At 36.0% G+C, this 20,081-nt stretch overlaps 2 protein-coding genes across 4 annotated transcripts; one reads left to right on the top strand and one right to left on the bottom strand.

Annotated features, from left to right (window-relative positions):
• Nucleotides 1-1,856: 1,856 nt before the first annotated feature.
• LOC11440843 (uncharacterized) lies at nt 1,857-7,421 on the bottom strand. 3 transcript variants are annotated; one of them, XM_039830307.1, is made up of 4 exons: nt 7,264-7,421; nt 6,890-6,959; nt 4,234-5,139; nt 1,857-4,194 (listed from the first exon to the last, which is right to left on the bottom strand). In XM_039830307.1, the coding sequence occupies exons 3-4, from the start codon at nt 5,027-5,029 to the stop codon at nt 2,189-2,191; spliced, it is 2,802 nt and encodes a 933-aa protein (XP_039686241.1). In that variant the 5' UTR covers nt 5,030-5,139; nt 6,890-6,959; nt 7,264-7,421; the 3' UTR covers nt 1,857-2,188. The 3 variants fall into 3 exon arrangements, with proteins under 3 accessions (XP_039686241.1, XP_039686240.1, XP_003594017.1); XM_039830306.1 differs by having other exon boundaries at nt 1,857-5,148; XM_003593969.4 differs by having other exon boundaries at nt 1,857-5,139.
• Nucleotides 7,422-12,905: 5,484 nt separating this feature from the next.
• LOC11440354 (serine/threonine-protein kinase RUNKEL) lies at nt 12,906-19,497 on the top strand. The gene is made up of 10 exons (XM_003593966.4): nt 12,906-13,066; nt 13,158-13,247; nt 13,413-13,465; nt 13,715-13,790; nt 14,080-14,141; nt 14,230-14,308; nt 14,414-14,473; nt 14,610-16,232; nt 16,459-17,328; nt 18,030-19,497. The coding sequence occupies exons 1-10, from the start codon at nt 13,019-13,021 to the stop codon at nt 19,143-19,145; spliced, it is 4,077 nt and encodes a 1,358-aa protein (XP_003594014.1). The 5' UTR covers nt 12,906-13,018; the 3' UTR covers nt 19,146-19,497.
• Nucleotides 19,498-20,081: the final 584 nt, after the last annotated feature.

The raw sequence follows: 20,081 nt of genomic DNA, 5'->3' as shown, positions 1-20,081 counted from the left end.
ATGAGACTAAAATATCCAACCATTGTTTATAATGTTAAGTACTCACCGATGGACTTAACTCAAATTACCCTCAAAATGTCTATAACAATGATATCCAAAATATCTTTAGTGTAAAATTACTTAAGTTGAACTCATTGAACTAAGTTTGTATTAAATGTATTAGAACCGAGTTTGCGTTAACGTATTTGAATTGAGTTTTTCTTGATATGGGATTACTTAAGTGTGCTTCAGTTTTGGTTTTTTTTTGTCTGTACAACATAGACAATGAGATTGAACCTAGGATTCCATGCATACTATCCAAGAGCCTGGATTTACTCCACTTGTTTACTCTTCATTTACTGTCCATTATATGTGTGTTTTGTGTGTGTGAGAGAGATAAGTAGGTAGAATATTAATGAGATCTATTGGTTCATTTATTAAAATGGATCTCACTAATTCATCACTTCAACTTGGTTTTTATCTCTCATAATTTGACGATAATTAAAGGGTAGATCAATGGAGCAAGTCCAGACTCACTACCCCAAACTCGTCACGACTAGAACAATATTAGTGTTTTTTTTTTAAGAATAGAACAATGCTAGTTAGAAACTTCAAATGTGCGTAGTTAGTACTTGAACTGAGTTTATGTGAATGTTTAATTGCATGTTTGATCCCCTATATTTATTTTAGGTTTTAAGTTGGTCCATTATGTTTTAAAAGTTTAAAGTTGGTCCCTAACGTTTTAAAAGTTTAAAGTTGGTTCAAAATGTTACTAACATTATAATAAGATAGTCCTTTCCGTCACTTAACCGTTGAAAGATTCGGTTGACAATATGGATGATGGAATTTAACTTATTTAGAAAATCAGTTTTAAAACATTTTTGTTATTTTTTTGTTTTATTAAACTCAATATCATGTAGTGAAAGAGACAAATTTAGTTCAACGTGAGTAACGTTTTGGATCAACTTGAAACCTAAGACGTAATAAACCAACTTTTAAAATATAAAGAACCAACTTAAAAACTAAAATAAATATAAGAGATCAAACATACAATCAAACATACAATTAAGCCTTGTGTAAACATTCTTGAATTGAATTTACATAAATATATTAGTTTGAGTAAAACCGAGAAACTCCAAATATACGAGTGGAACATTGAATTGAGTTTATGTAAACATACTTTGAATTGAATTTACATACAGTGATGCAATTCTTAGACAGTGAAAAAATAAAGCACAAAAAACAGTTCTATAGAGAAAGCTACGAAAATATTTTGTACAAGTTCCTTCAAACTTTGATCAAATTGTTTTCACATTTGGACATGAGGTGAAAGGAAAAGTGAAGGGGACGTTTGAACATTGAAAAAAGTTTACTAAAAACAAAAATGAGGCAAGAGGCGTTTTAAGAATTTGGGTTATTTCATTTGTTTAGGAGAATGTAACTAGAAATTAAGGGAGGTCTAACTAGCATGAATATTTTTCATGTGTTTTTAGAAAATTAAACCACAATAATTCTAACCGGTAACATGACAAATATAAATTAATTGGAAAAACAATTCCAAGTGGTAAGGAATTTGGATCCCTTAATCAAGTGGTCAAGCCGGACTCTTGCGTATGAAAAAAAAAAAAATCAACTGATAGAGGAAATCCCTGCTTGTGTCCCCCACATGTTGTCCGAAGGAGATTAATCACTACTAAACGGCGGTGGAAACTTTGTAATTATAACATGATAAACAAAAAAAACTAGGAACTATTGGTGCTCTTCTCCAAACCAGCATGACATGTGCACCGTTTCTGAATGAAAAAAACTGAATAGGAATGCATAATAAAAAATAAATATTTCACATGTCATGCAGTGATTGATTAGAGAGAACAACAGTAACAATACTCATGGTACAGATTCAATTGGCAACAGAGAATCAAATATGAACAGAACAGAAGCAAAACACCAAAAGCAGCATAAAACCAGCGCAACCTCTTTAACAGGCAGATAGAACAACAAACACATGTGCTGTCAAATGAACGGTAATTATGCAGGGGCTGCTAAATAACCCAAATAGTACTAGTTTTAATCTAGTTTAATATAACAAAAAAAAAAAACTTCTAGGTTCAAAAAATGAAATCCGGTTAGCAAATGCTGCTCCCTGGCTAAACAGTTTAGCACTAATACAGTGAAGCAAGGTTTCTTGCTGAAACACCCAACTTACCTATTATTCCTTGCTGAGATAATGGTGTGGTACTGCTGCCGGATCAAGTTCCCAGAAGCCTCTCAAATTGCTGCCATGTTCTTCCGTCAGTTTGAAAGCAGGGATCTTGTGGGAGAATCTGAGCAACTCGGTCCTATCGATAGTCATGGTCATCTTTGATCCTCCGTTGCTTAATTTACCCTTGAAAACTGAACTGTAACCACTTACCTTCTCCAGAAATAAAACATCTGTCCACATATCAGCGTCTTCAGTAACTTCCACTATGTCATACTCACAGTTTTTCAAATCAGAACGTTTGAGTGTAGTTCTCCATCCCCTATACAATGCCCAAATTTCACCCTTCCGCGGATAAATTTCATATTCCTTGTTGTTTCGAACAGCACTAGCATGCACCTGATGTGAAACAGAATTGGTGTTGTTGTAGGTGCAGAGCTTACCACTTGGATTGATTTTAAATCTTCCACAGGAAATGATCATATCCTTATCTTCCCATCTAATAACTTTCTTAGGTACCCAGCAATCAGTAAGATAAATTACTTGCAACTCAATTTTTGAGTCAATCCTCCGAACGCATTTAATCTGACCATAGTATTTTGGAAGTTCGTCCTCATCACCATAAAATGCCCAAATCTGGCCCGCCTCAAACTTTTCATGGGACCTTTCAGCATCAAATTGGTTGAAGGAAGGGTCTGGAACTTCAAAAGATTCTGCAACTGAAACCTTTGGAGCTCTAACATCATCAATATGATCAACATGATCCTTCTCCTCTACTGAGTTGCTTCTTTCCAAATTAACCTTGGAAGTAGATGTATCCTTCAGTTCCAAATCATCAGGAAGAGTAATCTCTTCCATTGGCAAGGATATAGGATCGAGTTCAAAGGCTCCTACAGGGACGCCCGCTCTTTCCAGACCAGTCATTTTAAAAGATGGAACCCTGTGAGAGAATCTGAACAACTCAGCTGGTGGAATTTGAAATGAGCAACCACCTCCCTTCGTAATTCGAGAGAAGAGACTCATAAAACCTTTCAACTTAGCCAAGTATGAAACAAATACTCCCGCGCCTTCAACATAATCCGACAAAATTTCAACAAATTCCAAATCATACTTCTGATGAGATTCTGCATCCATATACCATTTGATATCCCAATTCTTGAAAAGAGCCCAAGTTTCTCCTTTTCTAGGATACACTTTAAAAGTAGAGCGGACCTTTTCATAAAGTATAAGATGAGAGAACATTGGTTGATCTTTAGTGGTTACAGTCTTACCAAGTTGATATTTCCCACAAGCACTTGGCAGTTTCTCCTTAACCCACCTGCGCTCCTCTTCGTCATCTGGATCTGGCTCAAGCCAAGTTATCTGCAACTTAAATCCAGTAGAAAAAACTTTTTTGATCAAAGCATAGAATCTAGGCATGCCATCTATATCATCATAAACAGCCCATATCTGCCCGGAAGCGAAACATTCCTCTTTCTTGTCCTTGTCAAAGTCACTGAACTCTGGATCGGGATAAACAAAACCATCTGAATGATTTGTTGATTCCTCTATCTTTGAGCTGCCCGCTGTTTCTTTTCCTCCCACCTCCTTAATTTTCACATCTATATTTTTTAAGCTCTCTTCAGAATAAAAATTTTGCTTCTGTTTTACCTCTTTCTGATGATCTTCCAGACCAGAAGCCAAACCATTATGATCATTTATTTCAGTTTCCTTTCCCTGTTTTGAAGGTTTCCGTGACTCATCGTCGTCACTTCCATTCTCCTTGTAGGAAACCTGGTGTTTTTGCCGTGAAGATCTACGTGGACGCTCTTCTCTAGAAGTAGAAACGCCAGGAAAACCATTGTTGTCAGAAAATGTATCATCTTCAGAATCAGTGCTGCCTACAGACTCAGAACTTTCACTGGAATCTATTACGTGCTTCCTCTTTCTCTTTCCATCTGGCTTTACAGAGACATTTGAAGTAGAGCCTTTCTTATGATGAGACTCTTTCTTGGACCTCTTAGCATACAAATCACCTTGAGATCCAACACCAACCCTCTTAGCATACAAATCACCTTGAGATCCAACACCAACCTTAGAAGCACCGTGATTTGGAGCATTGTTCTTCTGGCCAAAAGCTTGCCGAGTTGAATTAGTTGCCGGTTTTGTACTTTGTGGATTCACCTCATATGCAATGAAGGGCTTATTACATTGTTGACAGCGAAGAGACCTATTTAAAACTACCCTGAAATATTCAAACCTAACGGAACAAAATGAGCACATAGTCCAAAAAGTAGGGCCACTGCCATTAAGCCCCTGCTGAGTTGGCTTCTTAGACGGCTGTTGCTGTTGAGGAGGATTTATGTTTGGGAAAACGGGCCGGACATTAGTTTGCATCACAGGATTAAAGTTCACCGGAACGTTCCGTTGAAAAATAGATGGCATGGCAGGTTTGGTCATAGAAAATTTGCTCAAGTTCATGTTAAGTAATGTTCGTTTTTCTCTATCCAAAAGAACTCTTTGAGCTTCCCCAATCAGCTTAAATGCAGCTTCTGCACCAGCAAACTTGTTTTTGTCAGGATGGAGTTGGAGAGCAAACTTCTTGTATTGTTTCTTAATTATTCCATCATGGTCATTGCGATCAATTTGTAGAACTTTGTACCAGTCCACCACATTAGTATTACCCAGTAATTTCTGCTCAGCAGAGCAATGCACATCACAAACAACAAGCATTTGAGCGATATTCTCCAAATCAGGATATAGTTTCTGAGCCTTATGCGCAAATGTACGAGCCCCTGTGAAATCTTTGCTCTCCATTTTCTTTTCAGCAATATCCTTGGCCCTTAAGGCCTCTTCTTTATTGCAGTCCATCGAAGTCTAAATTCCAAAGCCTGATTATGAGTTATGGCAGCAAGTTCTATTTCCAACAATGCATAAGTCCACTCCAAAAATTACAGTCCTCGCATTCAGATTTGGACAGCCTGCAGTTTGTGTACAACTAACAAATATTAGATCCCACATCAACCAAAAACTCTCAAAAAGGATGGAGTTGTTGACATTGCAAACAGATTTTAAAACATAAAGTTTATGAATAAGGAAAAGAGTCAAAATCAGATTTTTCAATCAATTAAAACAACAGCAATGCAACCAAAACAGAAAATCCACAACAAACTTAGCAGACCACCACATGTGGAATTGGATAAGTAGTAAAATATTTTTATTTTTTTATATCTTATAAAAGGTAGGCTGTCTGAATTCATCAAACACGACAAGGAGAATATTTACAGAAAAGAAGAACGAACCAAAATAAGCTATTTTCTTCCTCTTTTCACTGAAACTTATTTCTTATTTGTGTGGGGCCAACGAACAAAGATACAAAGTACAGAAAATCAATAGAAGTGTAAGGGCAAAAATGATCACGCGTACGGGTGGAAATCATTATTTCCACCCCCAAAGATTTGATAATCTGAAAATAATCGAAATACTTTGCTCAATAGGCTTTAGTTTGACTCTCAATTTCTCACTGCCAATAATGACCCTTGATACGCGAACTGTAAGTCTAACCTCCATTTAGCTTACAACGTACCCACTTTCTATGGCTAAACTTTCTAACTAAAAAATCAAATGAAGGACAAAAAAAGCTTCACACTGCCATATGACTAGGAGGGGCAACGCCACTTGTACCACAGTGAGGGAACTCGCTCCCCACTAAAATTTCAACCTTTCTGAATATATACACATATGAAATGATAGGAGTGGGTTAATGTGAGAGATGAGAGGATAACATTATAATCATTAGATCAGAACAAACAGTGTAGATCAGATCAAATTCCATTTTAAAATTGTGTGATCTCTTTTGTTTCCCTTCTTCGTTTGTCCTTTACCCCCTCTCTTTCGCATGATTACTGTGTATGTAATCTAAACCACAGTGCCTGTGTATGTAATCTAAACCAGCAGTGCCTTCTAAACTCTCTGTTTTTTCTAAACATCTACACTTTTCTACGACATTAATAAGTTAAATAACCAATTTAGATTTAATAATCAAGAAGCAATTATGTGGCAGTGGCTTTCAGCAAAAAAAATTGGGTGGGGTGAGGTGCCACATATGACGTGGTAGGTATTAAACTTGAATCTAAAACCGTTGATTCAGTAAAGAACGTGAGTGAGTGTGAGAGAGAATATTAACGTGGTAGGCATTGAACTTGAATCTATCCCGCATATGTCGCATATGAGTGATAAATGTGTGAACAGCGAACACGTGCCTTTTTAATTGAGGAATTAAATGCTGATCATTTATTTTAATCTAGGTCTCTCATATTAACTCCCTCCTGTCATTTGATATACTTCATATAGCACGCGCGCACATGTATATGTAATCGATGAATTAAATGTTGATGGTTGTTTATTTTAATTTTGATCTAACGGACTATACCTCTCATCTCGCATGTTAACTCACTCATCTCACTTGAGATGCCCCATATTATACATACCCAACTACAACATATATACAACATATACACAACATATACCTACTTAAAATTTCTAGATCCAGTGACTCCATTCTACAACATGAAAAAACAGCCCAAAAATTCTTAACAGTTAAAAACATATACCTTACAATAAAACCTTCTTCTATACAATAAAACCTTACATATACCATCACAAATCAATAAACACAATAAAAACAACACAGTCTAAAAAAATCATTTCAGCATAATCAAACAAACTTACAATGCAATTAACACCTTCTTCTATACAAATCCACCACAAAACCAAACAAGCAGTGTTCAAATTCCAAAACCTGAAAGAAAGAAAAAATTGAAGTTACATGCAAAACCCTAATTTATTATGAAATTAACAACAGACAAATACAACACTTTCATTTTAACAAAAACCCATATAAAAAAAAAAAAAACTGACTTTACAACTAAAGAAAAAACGTATTCCTCTTCAAATCAAAGGGAGAAGTTCGATTTTCAAAAAACTTGAAGATACAGATTATGGGTGAATTATTTTTGTATTAAAACCCTCAAATTCGGTAAGAGTGAAAAATTAAACGGGTTAAAAGAGAAAAGAGTTGAAAATGGAAAGAGATTTGAATGAACCTGGTAGGGTTTGGAGTGGATGAGAGAAGAATCGAAGAAGGAGAAAGAAAACGTGCTTGTGAGGGTGGAGAGTTGAAGAAACAGCTTCTCAATATCATTGTTTTTGTTATTAGTAGTACTCTTAGGTTGTTTTCTTCCTATATTGCCACTATCATTCTGCATTTTCAATGTTGTCTCTTTTGTAATTTTGTTCATCTTTGGGGGTTTTATCGTCTGACCTTGATCCAACGGTCCTCGTTTCTTTTGCTATTTTTGGCTTTATTGTAATTTCCTCGATCTTTAGGGGTGTTATCGCCTGACCTTAATCGAACGGTCCATATTCTTCTACTCTTTTTTGTCTTTGTTGTAACTTCTTTAAGAGGTAATAGTCATTTTCATCCTTAAATGTGTAACAAATAGTCATAATAGTCATTCAATGTATCAAAATTTTAAAATAGTTTCTGATTGTGCACTTTGTTAGTCAGAATAGTCTCTGATGCTAAAATAATCCTTCAATACTCACAGTAACTATTTTCATGTAAGGATGGCAATAACAATAAGTAAATACTTATAAGGACTGCTATGATAATAAGTAAGTATATTGAATGACTAGTATGACAATATTAACAAATTATTTTAATGTCATTGATTATTTTGACTAATGAAATGCACAATTAGATTATTTTGAAATTTTGATACACTGAGGGACCAAAATGACTATTACCTTTTCTTGAAGTTTATGATAAATTTTTAAGTATGTTGGAATCTAGTTGGATACATCGGTATCGGTTAGTTAAATTTGTTTAACTTTTACATTTGTTTTAATATATAAATCAGTATAAAAATATGACATGCATGTCACTAGAATATGGTGGGCGTGAATGTCAATGATTTGTGGCTACATGAAGTTGCCTTAGTTTTGAATTGTAAAGTTGGTCGGTTGCCTTTTATGTATTTAGGTCACCTATTAGAGGTGAAGCGCATCGGTTAAAGTTTTAGGAACCATTGTTTGATTGTTTAAAGTTTTGATTGTTAGGATGGAAAAGTAGGCGCTTACCTTTTAGTGGTCGCCTGGTTCTTCTAAATTATGTCCTAACTTATCTTCCTGTCTACGCTCTTTCCTTCTTCAAGACTCCCCCATGTGCCATTTCCTATATTGAATCTCTTTTAAATTGTTTCTTTTTGGGGGGAAGTGAGGATCATAGGAAAATATCTTGTGTGGATTGGAATTCAACTTGTTTGGATAAGGCATATGGGAGTTAAGGGGTTATAAGGATTTTGAATTTTTGCTTTGATGGGTAGATGGTGTTGGAGAATGATGACTAATAGAGGCGGGTTGTGGTATAGGGTGTTGTCAGGTAGATACGGGCCTGCGGGGAGTCAGTTGAAAGAAGGAGGAAGGGATGGGTTGATATGGTGGAGGGATTTGGTTTCAATATGTGATGGTGTATGATTACACGTGCGTGGTTAGTTTGAGGAGAATTTATGGTGTAAAGTTGGTAATGAGGACAATATGTTTTTTTCTGGATGGATAGGTTGGTCGGGGATGTGCCTCTGTGTTGAGTTTTGTTGTCGGTTTGAGTTGGCTGTCACATAGAGGGGGACAATTGCTGATATGTTTGCTTTGGGTTTGGCTGATGGTCGTGAGGTTTGGAGGTGGGAGAGGGGTTTGAGGGCGTGGGAGAAATAGTTGGCAAGGGAGTGTAGGAATTTACTACTCTCTGTGACTCTACGAGTTAATATTCAGAATCGTTTTGTGTGGATCCTAGAGTCAGTTGATGGTTACATTGTTAGTGGTGTGTATCATATTCTTGCAAGTGAGGTTCCCCATCATTATACAACACTGCCAAACTTAATATGACTGTTTGTTCAGCGACATCTTCGTAATAAATTGCCCATAAACGATAATTTATGTCAAAGAGGTATTATCCTTATTGATTCCTATCTGTGTCACTGGTTGTGGAAGTTCAGAAAAAACAAAACATTTATTTTTGGATTGCAATTATTTTGGCGTGTCGTGGCAATTGGTGCGAAGTTGGTTAGGCTTTCCCTCGACTGTTCCATCTAGTATTGACGTTCATTTACTACAATTTGGTAGTCTAACAAATATATCTACACTATATATATAAAGAAAATAAGCCGTCTTGGGTTGACTTCTACTCCTTCAAATTATACCCTTACATAAATTTTACTATAAGAATGCTATTTTGTTGGTGTCATTTAAAAAGATTAAAATTTATACTATATTGTTATATTTTCTTGAAATATATTATATTATATTAATGTTGATATGAAAAATATTTGTTACAATATGAAAGTGCAAAATATCTATTATTCATACCTATAATTTTAATCAAAATCAAATTAATTTTAATCAAAATTTCATAAAACAACTGTTTGTAATTTATACGCATTGCCATAATAAGAATAGCGGAACAATATGGTTTTATTAATATAACAAACTCAGCTCTACAACTTTTAATAATATAACAAGCTCCCCTTTCGAAGGCTGAAGGAAAAAAAGTCAAGTATTGCTTTTGGTTATCATGACCGGTAACTTAATCCTCTTATGTGTTTGGATTTTGGCTAATTCTTCTATTCCTTTTTCATTTCTATTGGTTTTAACTTTTGTTTGCGTAACTTCTCCATTCTAAACAAGTACGTTTGTTTTGTGCTGAGTAAAATCTATTTGGTAGTAATATAATTCATTTTAGCGTTTAAAAAAATGTATATTTTTTTTATATAGTTTTTATTTTAAAAGTTTTTGTTTTGTTTGTATTAAACGATATCTTACAACATATTACGAAAAGTTTTTCATATTTATTAATTGATTAATTGAGATTGCAATATGACTAATACCTCAAAATAGTCCTTGAATTTTGAAAAATCGGCCAATTTCGTCCCTTAATTATTTGAAATATCAAATTAGTCCCTGAATTTTACAGACGTCCATCAAATCAGTCCCTCCGTCCAAAATGTCTGTTAACAGTGATGATGTGTCAGCCACGTATACAAGGACTAAACTGATGGAAATGGTCAAAATTTGATATTTAACATTTCAGTCTCATTTTTCCTGTGTTTTCAATTATACCCCTCTATTACCATTCACTTTCATCCTCACATTTTCACTCAGAAGCATCAAACAAGTCCCTAACCTTTCACCTTCCCGCCTAAACCGTCACCCTCTTCACTTCACCAAAATCATCATCATCATCGGCGATCATCCTTGGAAAAGATTCAGTTTTCAAGTCAGATTTCGTGGTTTGTCAAGGTATAGACATTCAACTTTGTTTTCCATTCACTCTTGTTCGTTTGTCCCTGTTTTGTGTCCGTTTTATTGTGAAATTTTGGTTTTAGTTTTAGGCATTATTTTTCAACTTTTAACTTCATATCATGTTTGGTTGCTGTTTGTTTGTGATTGCTGTGTGTTTGATTGCGTTTTTTAGATTAGTAATTTTAGGGTTTTTTGTTAGAAACTTAATAATTGCATGTCTTTATGTTTAATTACTAAAAATGAAAAACATTATATTTGTATTGAACGAAATCACGTCCTGATTTAAACAATTTATAAAAAGGGTTTGTTGAGGTTCGTATTGAAGTCTGATTTGCTTTTGATTTTTTATGTATATTTGGATATGAACAGTTTGTTGGATTGAATGAACAGGAATGCCATGTATGCATGCATGTTCAGCACTGGCATTGAGAGGATTCAAGTCAGAAGATCATTGTCATGATTGGTTGACCCTTGGTTCATATAGGGCAACTTATAGCTACTTTATTCAACCTGTGAATTCTCAAATTTACTGGGAACCAACACCTTATGAAAAACCTGTGCCACCAAAGGTGAAAAGGTCAGCAGGAAGACCTAAGAAGAATAGGAGAAAGGATGGCAATGAAGAACCTATTGGTGGGAGTGGCATGAAGAAAACCTATAATGACACTCAATGTGGAAGATGTGAATTGATGGGACATAACTCAAGAAGTTGTGCAAAGCAAGGTGTGCTTAGGAGACCAAAGAATTGGATTGACACTGAGCCTGAAGAACAAGTACAAAGTAATGTGGCAAGTGTGGAAACGGTTGTTGAGAATGTTGCTACTGAGGTGCAACAAGAGGATGTTGTTAGAGTTCCAAATCCAATTTTCGGGCCATCCGCTTCTACTCAACCGCAGTACATGGAGTTTATCCCAACTCAAGGATTTCGAAAACAGTGATGCATGTTTTAATTATGCTTTTGGACTAGTTTAATTAATGCTTTTTTTGGCTATGTACTGTTGTTTTTTTCGCTATGTAATGACTTATTAACATCGAATATTGACTTATGATATAATGCAAATGTTTGTCTTTTTATAATCAAAGTGTTTGTCTTTTACTTTTGACTTTGTTCAGCAAATGTATGTCCAAAGGATCCAATTGATTTCTGTTATGATAATTCAAGGACCAATTTGATGTTTTTTTTTACTAATTTAAAGATCGAAATGATGGATATGAATATAATTCAAGGACCAATGTGATTGAATTTTTTTGACAGAAAGGTTTGATTCATTCATTGACAACCTCTTTTCATTACAACATTACATGGACTTGGCACAATACAATAGCATTTTAAACAACTCAATCAAACAAAATACTCCTATCAATAACTTAATCAACCTAAGTTCACTTCCTAAACAATCAACTTTATCCATCAACCTTGCCCTCCAAACCTCTTCTTTGCCCCTATCATTTGGCTTCTCGATCAACTTTGCATTTCTTCCATGACCAACATCATTGTTTTTAAAATAGCCTAATTCTTCAGCTTCATCAACCCAACCAAAAAAATTACAATTTTCACAATCATCCTATACAATCAAAAGACAAAATCAGTATAATTTAAACAAAACATTCATACATCAAATAACCATTGTTAAACAAACCTTATGCAGAGGGCAAACATAGAAAAGCCTTCCTGAGTTATTGACAGTGTTTGCTCTTCTTACAACACAAATTCTAGGACACCAACATTGAAGCTCTCTCACATCATCATTGTACATAGAGCTTGAAGATGAATACCTGTTGTTGTAGTTGTTTTTGCCCATTCGCGCACCACCCATCAATTCTAAACACTGAATCTACAAGGCAGAGCACTTGATTTATGAATTTCAAATTTAATCAAAAAAATTAGGGTTCTAAGTTTTTTGAATTAGGGAAGAAATTTTGGGAATTTTGAACTCTATGTAAGGAATTATAACATTAGGGTTCTAAATTTATATATTTGGGGAAGAAATAGTTCTAAATGAGGAAGTGGAGAAAGAACCGTTACTCACAAAGAAGGAAAGAGCCGTTGCGAATTTTCTGAAAATCCATCAATTTGGTCCTTGGAAATTTTGTGTAAATCCATCAATTTCGTCCTTGTGTAAATCAATCAGTTTGGTCCCTGCTTGCGTGACATCTGACGTGGTAAGCTTTGTCAGAGGTTAACGTGACACGTCACCTCCGTTAACAGACCAACTTAACGGAGGGAATAATTTGATTGACATTTTGTAAATTCAGGGACTAATTTGATATTTTGAATAATTCAGGGACGAAATTGACCGATTTTTTAAAATTCAAGGACTATTTTGAGGTATTAGTCATTGCAATATGTATGCTTAAAGTATTATCATGAACCTTGGAATTTCAAAAATCAAAATTAAACCGCCCGTTAGAACACACAGACACTCTCTCTCTCTCTCTCTCTCTCTCTTCATCTATTCTACACACACAACCCCAGCATTTGAAATCGACGACGAAGCCATCATGAACCAGTACCACATCTACGAAGCCATTGGTCGCGGAAGATACTCGGTAGCACATTCTTCATCTTTCTCCTTTGATTTCCATCTTCAATTCATCACTATCTCTTTATCTTTCTCTCTCCGTGTTTCCGAATTTGCAGACTGTTTACAAAGGTAGAAAGAAGAAGACGATCGAGTATTTCGCAATCAAAAGTGTCGATAAATCTCAGAAGAACAAGGTTCTTCAAGAAGTAAGTTATCATAATTTATTTACGGAAATTAATCTTCTTAATTGATTCTTTTTCCTTTTCTTTTTGTTAATTAATTATGCTATTTTCGGTAGTTTTTGATTTTTCTAGTAGATCCTGAGCTGCATCTACAAAAAAAGTTGAATTAACCGATTTTCTCTTTTGCAGGTTAGGATTCTTCACACTTTAGATCACCAAAATGTTCTCAAGTTTTATTCATGGTGAGGAATATTCTTTTAAAGTAAGGAGATTCTATTAAGGAAAAATAATTTTACTAAAATAAGGAGTTATAAATTGAGGAAATCTTACTATTAATTTTTATGCTTTCTATTCAAAATATTAGATTGGCTATTCATAATATTTAGGACGAGCCGTTCAGTAGAATCATTGACTAGACTTTACTTGCTTTCCGGTTGAATTACTAGTTTATTCCCCTCAGTTCTCAAATGTTGTCTACTTATGCTTTGTAGGTATGAAACTTCTGCTCACTTATGGTTGGTCTTGGAGTATTGTGTTGGTGGGGATCTACTTTCTATATTACGGCAGGTACTCAGCATTTCACCGCATATGTTTTGTTTTGTGAGCCTTTGATTATGGTAGCTTCATTGTTTTGGAGTAGGAGATCACACTTTTTGTAACACACTTACACATAGCTTTGTAAAAGCCTTAAGTGATTGAGTTGTGTCTTAAGTGATTGACTCTAAATTGTTGTTTTCTGATTAGCTGTTGTAAATAGCTATAAATTGTAACCTCTTAATTTGGAAATTTACTTGCACTATTATGCATATGCAATATTACTCTCTTGTTTAGTGCTAATTACGAAGATGAATTGCAGGATAGTCAACTTCCTGAAGATTCTGTTAATGAACTTGCTTGTGACCTTGTCAGAGCTTTGCAGTATGTTTGCTAATCTCATTTTCCTTTTGTTTTCCCTCAGTTTAGTTGTATTACTCTTGTATGCACTAAAATTGGATACTATGTTCAGGTATTTACATTCAAATGGAATAATTTATTGTGACCTGAAACCATCAAATATCCTACTAGATGAAAATGGGCGTACAAAGGTATCGATATATCTGCTCTCTATCTCAGAGTTGAATGAATTAATTTAATTTTTAACCTTTTTGTTAATATGAGCTGGATGTGTACCTATTACTTTATTGCTGCAGCTCTGTGATTTCGGATTGGCCAGAAGGTTGAAAGAGATATCAAAAGTTCCTTCTTCCTCGGTATGCTTTACCAACTTTTGCGATTTCTGACATCCATATGCATGTATTGATGGACCTCTATTCAACTATAGCTGTCATTTTTTCTCCTGAAAACAAATAATATGTTAATACGTCCTGTGTTTTTTTACTTCTTTAGTTGCCTCAAGCAAAACGTGGAACGCCCTCTTACATGGCTCCGGAGCTTTTTGAAGATGGCGGAGTCCATTCTTATGCTTCTGATTTCTGGGCTCTAGGATGTGTACTGTATGAATGTTACACTGGGAGACCTCCTTTTGTGGGAAGAGAATTCACTCAGCTCGTAAAATCCATAATTTCAGACCCGACTCCACCTCTCCCTGGCAATCCAAGTCCACCTTTTGTCAATTTAATAAATTCACTGTTAGTCAAAGATCCAGCTGAAAGAATACAGTGGCATGAGCTTTGTGGACATGGCTTTTGGAAAACCAAATTCACTCTAGTGTCTCTTCCTCCTCAACCTGCGTTTGATGATATGACTGAGCTACATGCTAAACAATGCTTATCAGAACGTAATGGAGATAAGTCTTCTCATAACAGGACCCCTCCCAAATCTCGTGAAAAAGACGGGAAAGGGGCAAGAGCCATTGAGACACCAACAAGAGCAACACCAAATGGACACAGAACTCAGACAAAGGGTTCTGGCAGAACAGTTGAGGCGAAGCAGAAGGATCCTTCCATTATTAAAAAAGGTTTGAATCTTTTGAGAATGTCAAGAATAGCAAAATCAAATTTACAAAAAGAAAATGAGAAAGAAAACTATCGACGTCCCTTGCCAAATGGCTCCGAGAAAGATGTCGATGTTAAAATTGAGAACACTGACATGGAACTTGATTTTAATGAGAATAATGAAGAGGACGCACTTGATGAAAATGATGGTTCTGAACATACACCTTCTGTGGCCAATGAGAAAATGGAGAGTAATTTTCAGAATCAGGGAAAAGCAGATGACACTGAAAATGATATACACCGGTTGGACACCCCATCTGTGACTACTCCTGCCTCAGATGATTCAAGGACGTTTGTTCATGAGTCAACTCCTGACCGTTCTGACATATCTGCTATTTCTCCAAGTGTCAGCCCTCTAGTAAAAAAACAGAGGCTTAAAGATGACTTAGGATCTGGTCTTGACTCTGATTCTTCAAGATCCTCTAACGACATCTCCCAGGTTAGTTGGCATCCATCTGATCTCTCAGTCAGACCTGTAATGCCCAGCAGAAAAGTTGACAAAGGCTCGGAAGTCATTCCTTCACTTCCTTTTGAGGCGTTGCAAGCACCTGAATTTGTGAAGATGCCTAAAGAGCAACTGGAGGCACTCCATAACCGAATTATAGCCATATTGAACGGGAGTACTGCCATTGGAGAGAAACAAAATGCGGTTAGGTACCTTGAGATGTTGAGCACTAATGCTGATGCAGCCAATATCTTGACCAATGGGCCAATAATGCTCATTCTCATAAAGTTGCTACGTCAATCCAAGGCATCGGCTTTACGGGTTCAACTTGCTTCGCTGATTGGTCTGTTGATTAGACACTCTACCTTTGTTGATGACAGTTTAGCTAATTCTGGAATTCTAGGTTCACTGACGGATGGTCTTAGGGATAGGCAAGAAAAAGTGAGGAGGTTTTCCATGGCTGCATTGGGTGAGTTGCTATTTTATATATCCACCCAAAGTGCAGATTCCAGGGATAACACTCCGCTTGAATCTCCATCAAAGGACAATAGGACCGCGCATGGTTGGCAGGTTAGCTTATAAGCTTATTGCATATAATGTGTGTTTTCCATCTGCTTATGTAACTTGAAGCATGAGTTCTCTGGTACTAGTATATATATAAAAATTCACAATTTAGGCATGTTTCTCACAACATGGTAATATATCTTTAGTCAAAATTGTGTCCTATCTTAACTCTATTTGCCAGCTTTCAAAGTTCATGTCTTTATGTGGTTAACTTATCTCCACTTGGCTGCAGGTTCCAAATTCATTAATTTCCTTGGTATCATCGGTATTGAGGAAAGGTGAAGATGATATAACTCAATTGTATGCATTGAGAACAATCGAGAATATTTGCAGTCAAGGAGGGGCCTGGGTGGGACGTTTGATCAGTCAAGATGTTATTAGTAATCTCTGCTATATCTATAGAGCGGTAGGGAAACTGGAAAGCATGAGGCTTACTGCAGGATCATGTTTGGTGCGCTTAGTTCGTTTTAATCCTCCTAGTATTCAGTCTGTTATAGAGAAGCTCTCATTCAAGGACCTAGCATCTGCTCTTGTCAAAGGCAGTCCACGCGAGCAGCAAATCAGCTTAAATCTTCTTAACACGGCAATGCTTGGAAGTCACATGTTGACAAATGTTGGACGATACCTTATGCAACTTGCAGAGGATAAGAATCTGATCCCAAGTCTATTGGCTTTTGTTGAGCAGGGTAGTAAAGTTTTAAAAGGAAAGGCACTTGTCTTTGTGGCTCTCCTCTGCAAGCACGGTAGGAGATGGCTTCCACAGTTCTTTTGTAGCCATAAGTTACTTTCAGTGGTGGACAGGCTGGGAAAAGAGAAGGATGCCTTTGTGCGGCAGTGTTTAGATGCATTTCTACATATTGTGGCATCTACTATTCCTGGATTACTGGATATAATAACTGGGGATATCCAGCAAATGATGGGAGGAAGGCGCCATGGGCATATCTCTTCGCTTACCAGTAGATCTGCTCCAAAATCCAACATTCATTTGTTTCCTGTAGTCCTTCATCTTCTTGAAAGTTCAGCTTTTAAGCACAAAGTGGCGACACTTCCTGTTCTACGGCAGTTGGCAAATCTGATTAAACTCGCGGAGGCACCGTTTCAGGTTTGTGCCTCAGCCATTACATCTTCTTTCCTTTTAATCACATGTTTTCCTCAAATCATGAGTTCTGTCAGAGTGGAGCTGCCAAATTTTCGTTAAATATTTATTGTGCTTATAGATATTGTCAGTATTTCATTTACTGGTGAAATATGCGGTCTATTTTAGAATATGAAGTGTTGATCTCAAAAGAAGGTAGTATTTAGTATAACAAATTACTTAAATGACATACACCCTCTTTATCTTGTAAATGACAATTATCCCAGCAGTTACACCCCTTCTCTCTATTTTCTAAAAATAATAAAGGGCAATTGGTTTATTTTAAAGACCTAAAAGAAGATTAGTGCAATTTTCCCACCAAATAAGGGTGGGTGGTATTTAATTTAAAATAGGGGCGTATTTCTCATTTAAGCATACCTCAAGGGGTGAGTGCACATGGAAATTTTTACAGTGTGTTATTTTAAAAGGAAATAGCTCAGTCGAAACAGAAAAATATCGAACACATTGTCGTCCGCTAAACCTGCACCAATTATTTTGCAATAAATCTCTCAAAATTTTGATAATTATTTTACCAATATTTTCATTGATTGGGCTGGGTCATATCTTTAGTTGGATGGCAGCTGCTACTTTCAGCAGAACAAGCAAGGTGTTTTTAATTAACAATTGATATTTGATATTATTGTCTTTGTTTATTGATCGACTTTCAGGGAAGAGACGACTTCCAAATAACCCTTCTTCGAATTTTAGAGTCTCTCACGGAGGAATCTTCTGTGATCCTTGCAAATCCCGACATTTTCTTACGGGAAATCCTCCCTAGTTTGACAGTTCTCTACAAGGGTAACAAGGATGGTGATGCGAGATTTTTGTGCCTTAAAATCTTTTTCGATGTTATGATTATTCTCTTGAGTGAACCAATTGAAGAAGAGCAAAGATTGAACGACTTGAAATTCGTGTCAAATACACATTTTCTTCCTCTCTACCCGACCTTGATCGAAGATGAAGACCCTATTCCTATATTTGCACAGAAGCTTCTTGTCATGCTACTGGAGTTCAGTTTTATTTCAATTCCAGACATTCTACACCTGAAGACAATTTCACAATGTTTTGAGTTCTTGCTTGGTGATCTGTCAAATGCAAATGTGAATAATGTTAAGCTGTGTCTTGCTTTGGCTTCTGCCCCTGAAATGGAGTCCAAATTACTTTCCCAGTTGAAAGTTGTTAGGAGGATCGGCAACTTCCTTGAGTTTGTATGTGCAAAGGGTATGGAAGATTTGCTGGAGCCAACTCTTGGGCTGTGCAGAGCCTTTCTAGCACGGTCAGTCAGCTGTACAAAAGGCTTCAGCTACACAACAGAGCCAACTCTCTTAGGTGACAGTCCTCCCGAGGTGAGTGGCGCTGTTGATCCGCAGCAATGCATAAGAGATATAACAGACTTTGGAAACAATGTTGGTGTCTTTCTAGAGTTGAGTGGATCTAGAGAGACCAGTGTTGCTGATATAGCTTCTCAGTGTGTGGTTTTACTGCTTAAGGCTGCTCCTAGAGAAGCAACCACTGGTCTACTAACCAATCTCCCCAAGGTCACCGTGATCCTAGAATCCTGGAGTAAAGGCACCCCTCACTTAACGGTGCAGAGAATGCTTCATGCTTTAGGATATGCTTGCAAGCAATACTTATTGCATGCAATGATATTATCAATATCTATACCAGAGATTTCAAGAATTGAAGTGATAGTTACTGAACTCAAGAGTTCAAGTGTGCCTGCTTTAGCCAAAACTGCTGGATTGGCAGCCTTGGAGTTGCAGCGGTTACCTCGCTGCATTTGAATTTGAATAATTGGTGGTATCATGTTATGATTGTCCAGTTCTTTTTTGACAATATGATTGTTCTTATTCTGGTCAGCCTTGGAGTTGCAGCGGTTACCTCGCTGCATTTGAATTTGAATAATTGGTGGTATCATGTTATGATTGTCCAGTTCTTTTTTGACAATATGATTGTTCTTATTCTGGTTATTGGAATTTGTAACTTCTCTACTGTTCAGGTAATAGTAAATTCCTTATAAAGGTTAAACATTTTGGTGAATTCCACTCAGGCTTCACTGTACTTCTATGTAAAGTTTGTGTACTCTGTATCTTGGTGAACATTCATATATGAATTAACGAATTCCCCTCCTCCTCACCCTATTTCTGGGTTGAATAACCTGTTTTTCCACTAACTGTAACAGAAAATTAACGTGACTGAAATAGAAAATTAATATGTACAGGGCACTAACAAATAAACTTGGAAACAGTTTGAATAGACTTTCCTATAGGCACTTGTAAAATAAGTTTTTACTGATGTGATAGCTTCAAATTAGCTTATTATACCCAATTTGTGTTGGCACAAATAAATAGTTCGATATATAAATTTTATTATAAATCTACTAAGGTTTATAGTTTTTCCTAACCTTGCTTAAGAATGTGTCTTTCATAATCTAAATTTTATGAAATAAAAGAAATTAGTTAATGTACTTAAAAGTTTTAGAACTTTTCATTTATCTTCTTCATAATTGCATATGTATTTAATTTCTCATTTCTATAATCTCACACTCAGACTGAGACTGAGACACATGCATATTAAAAACAAGAAGGTAAAGCAGAGTTTCTTCTCCATAAAATATGTTTCTTAGCTCAAACGAGAACTTGGAACAATCCGACTTTCCTATTTGATAGGGTTCCAACATGAACACATGGCCAGAACAACAAATATTTGTCAGATATAGG

Source organism: Medicago truncatula, chromosome 2 (genome assembly GCF_003473485.1).
Source record: "Medicago truncatula cultivar Jemalong A17 chromosome 2, MtrunA17r5.0-ANR, whole genome shotgun sequence".
NCBI lineage: Eukaryota > Viridiplantae > Streptophyta > Magnoliopsida > Fabales > Fabaceae > Medicago > Medicago truncatula.
Note: the sequence above shows the minus strand (reverse complement) of the source record. Positions and strands in the feature narration are given on the sequence as shown.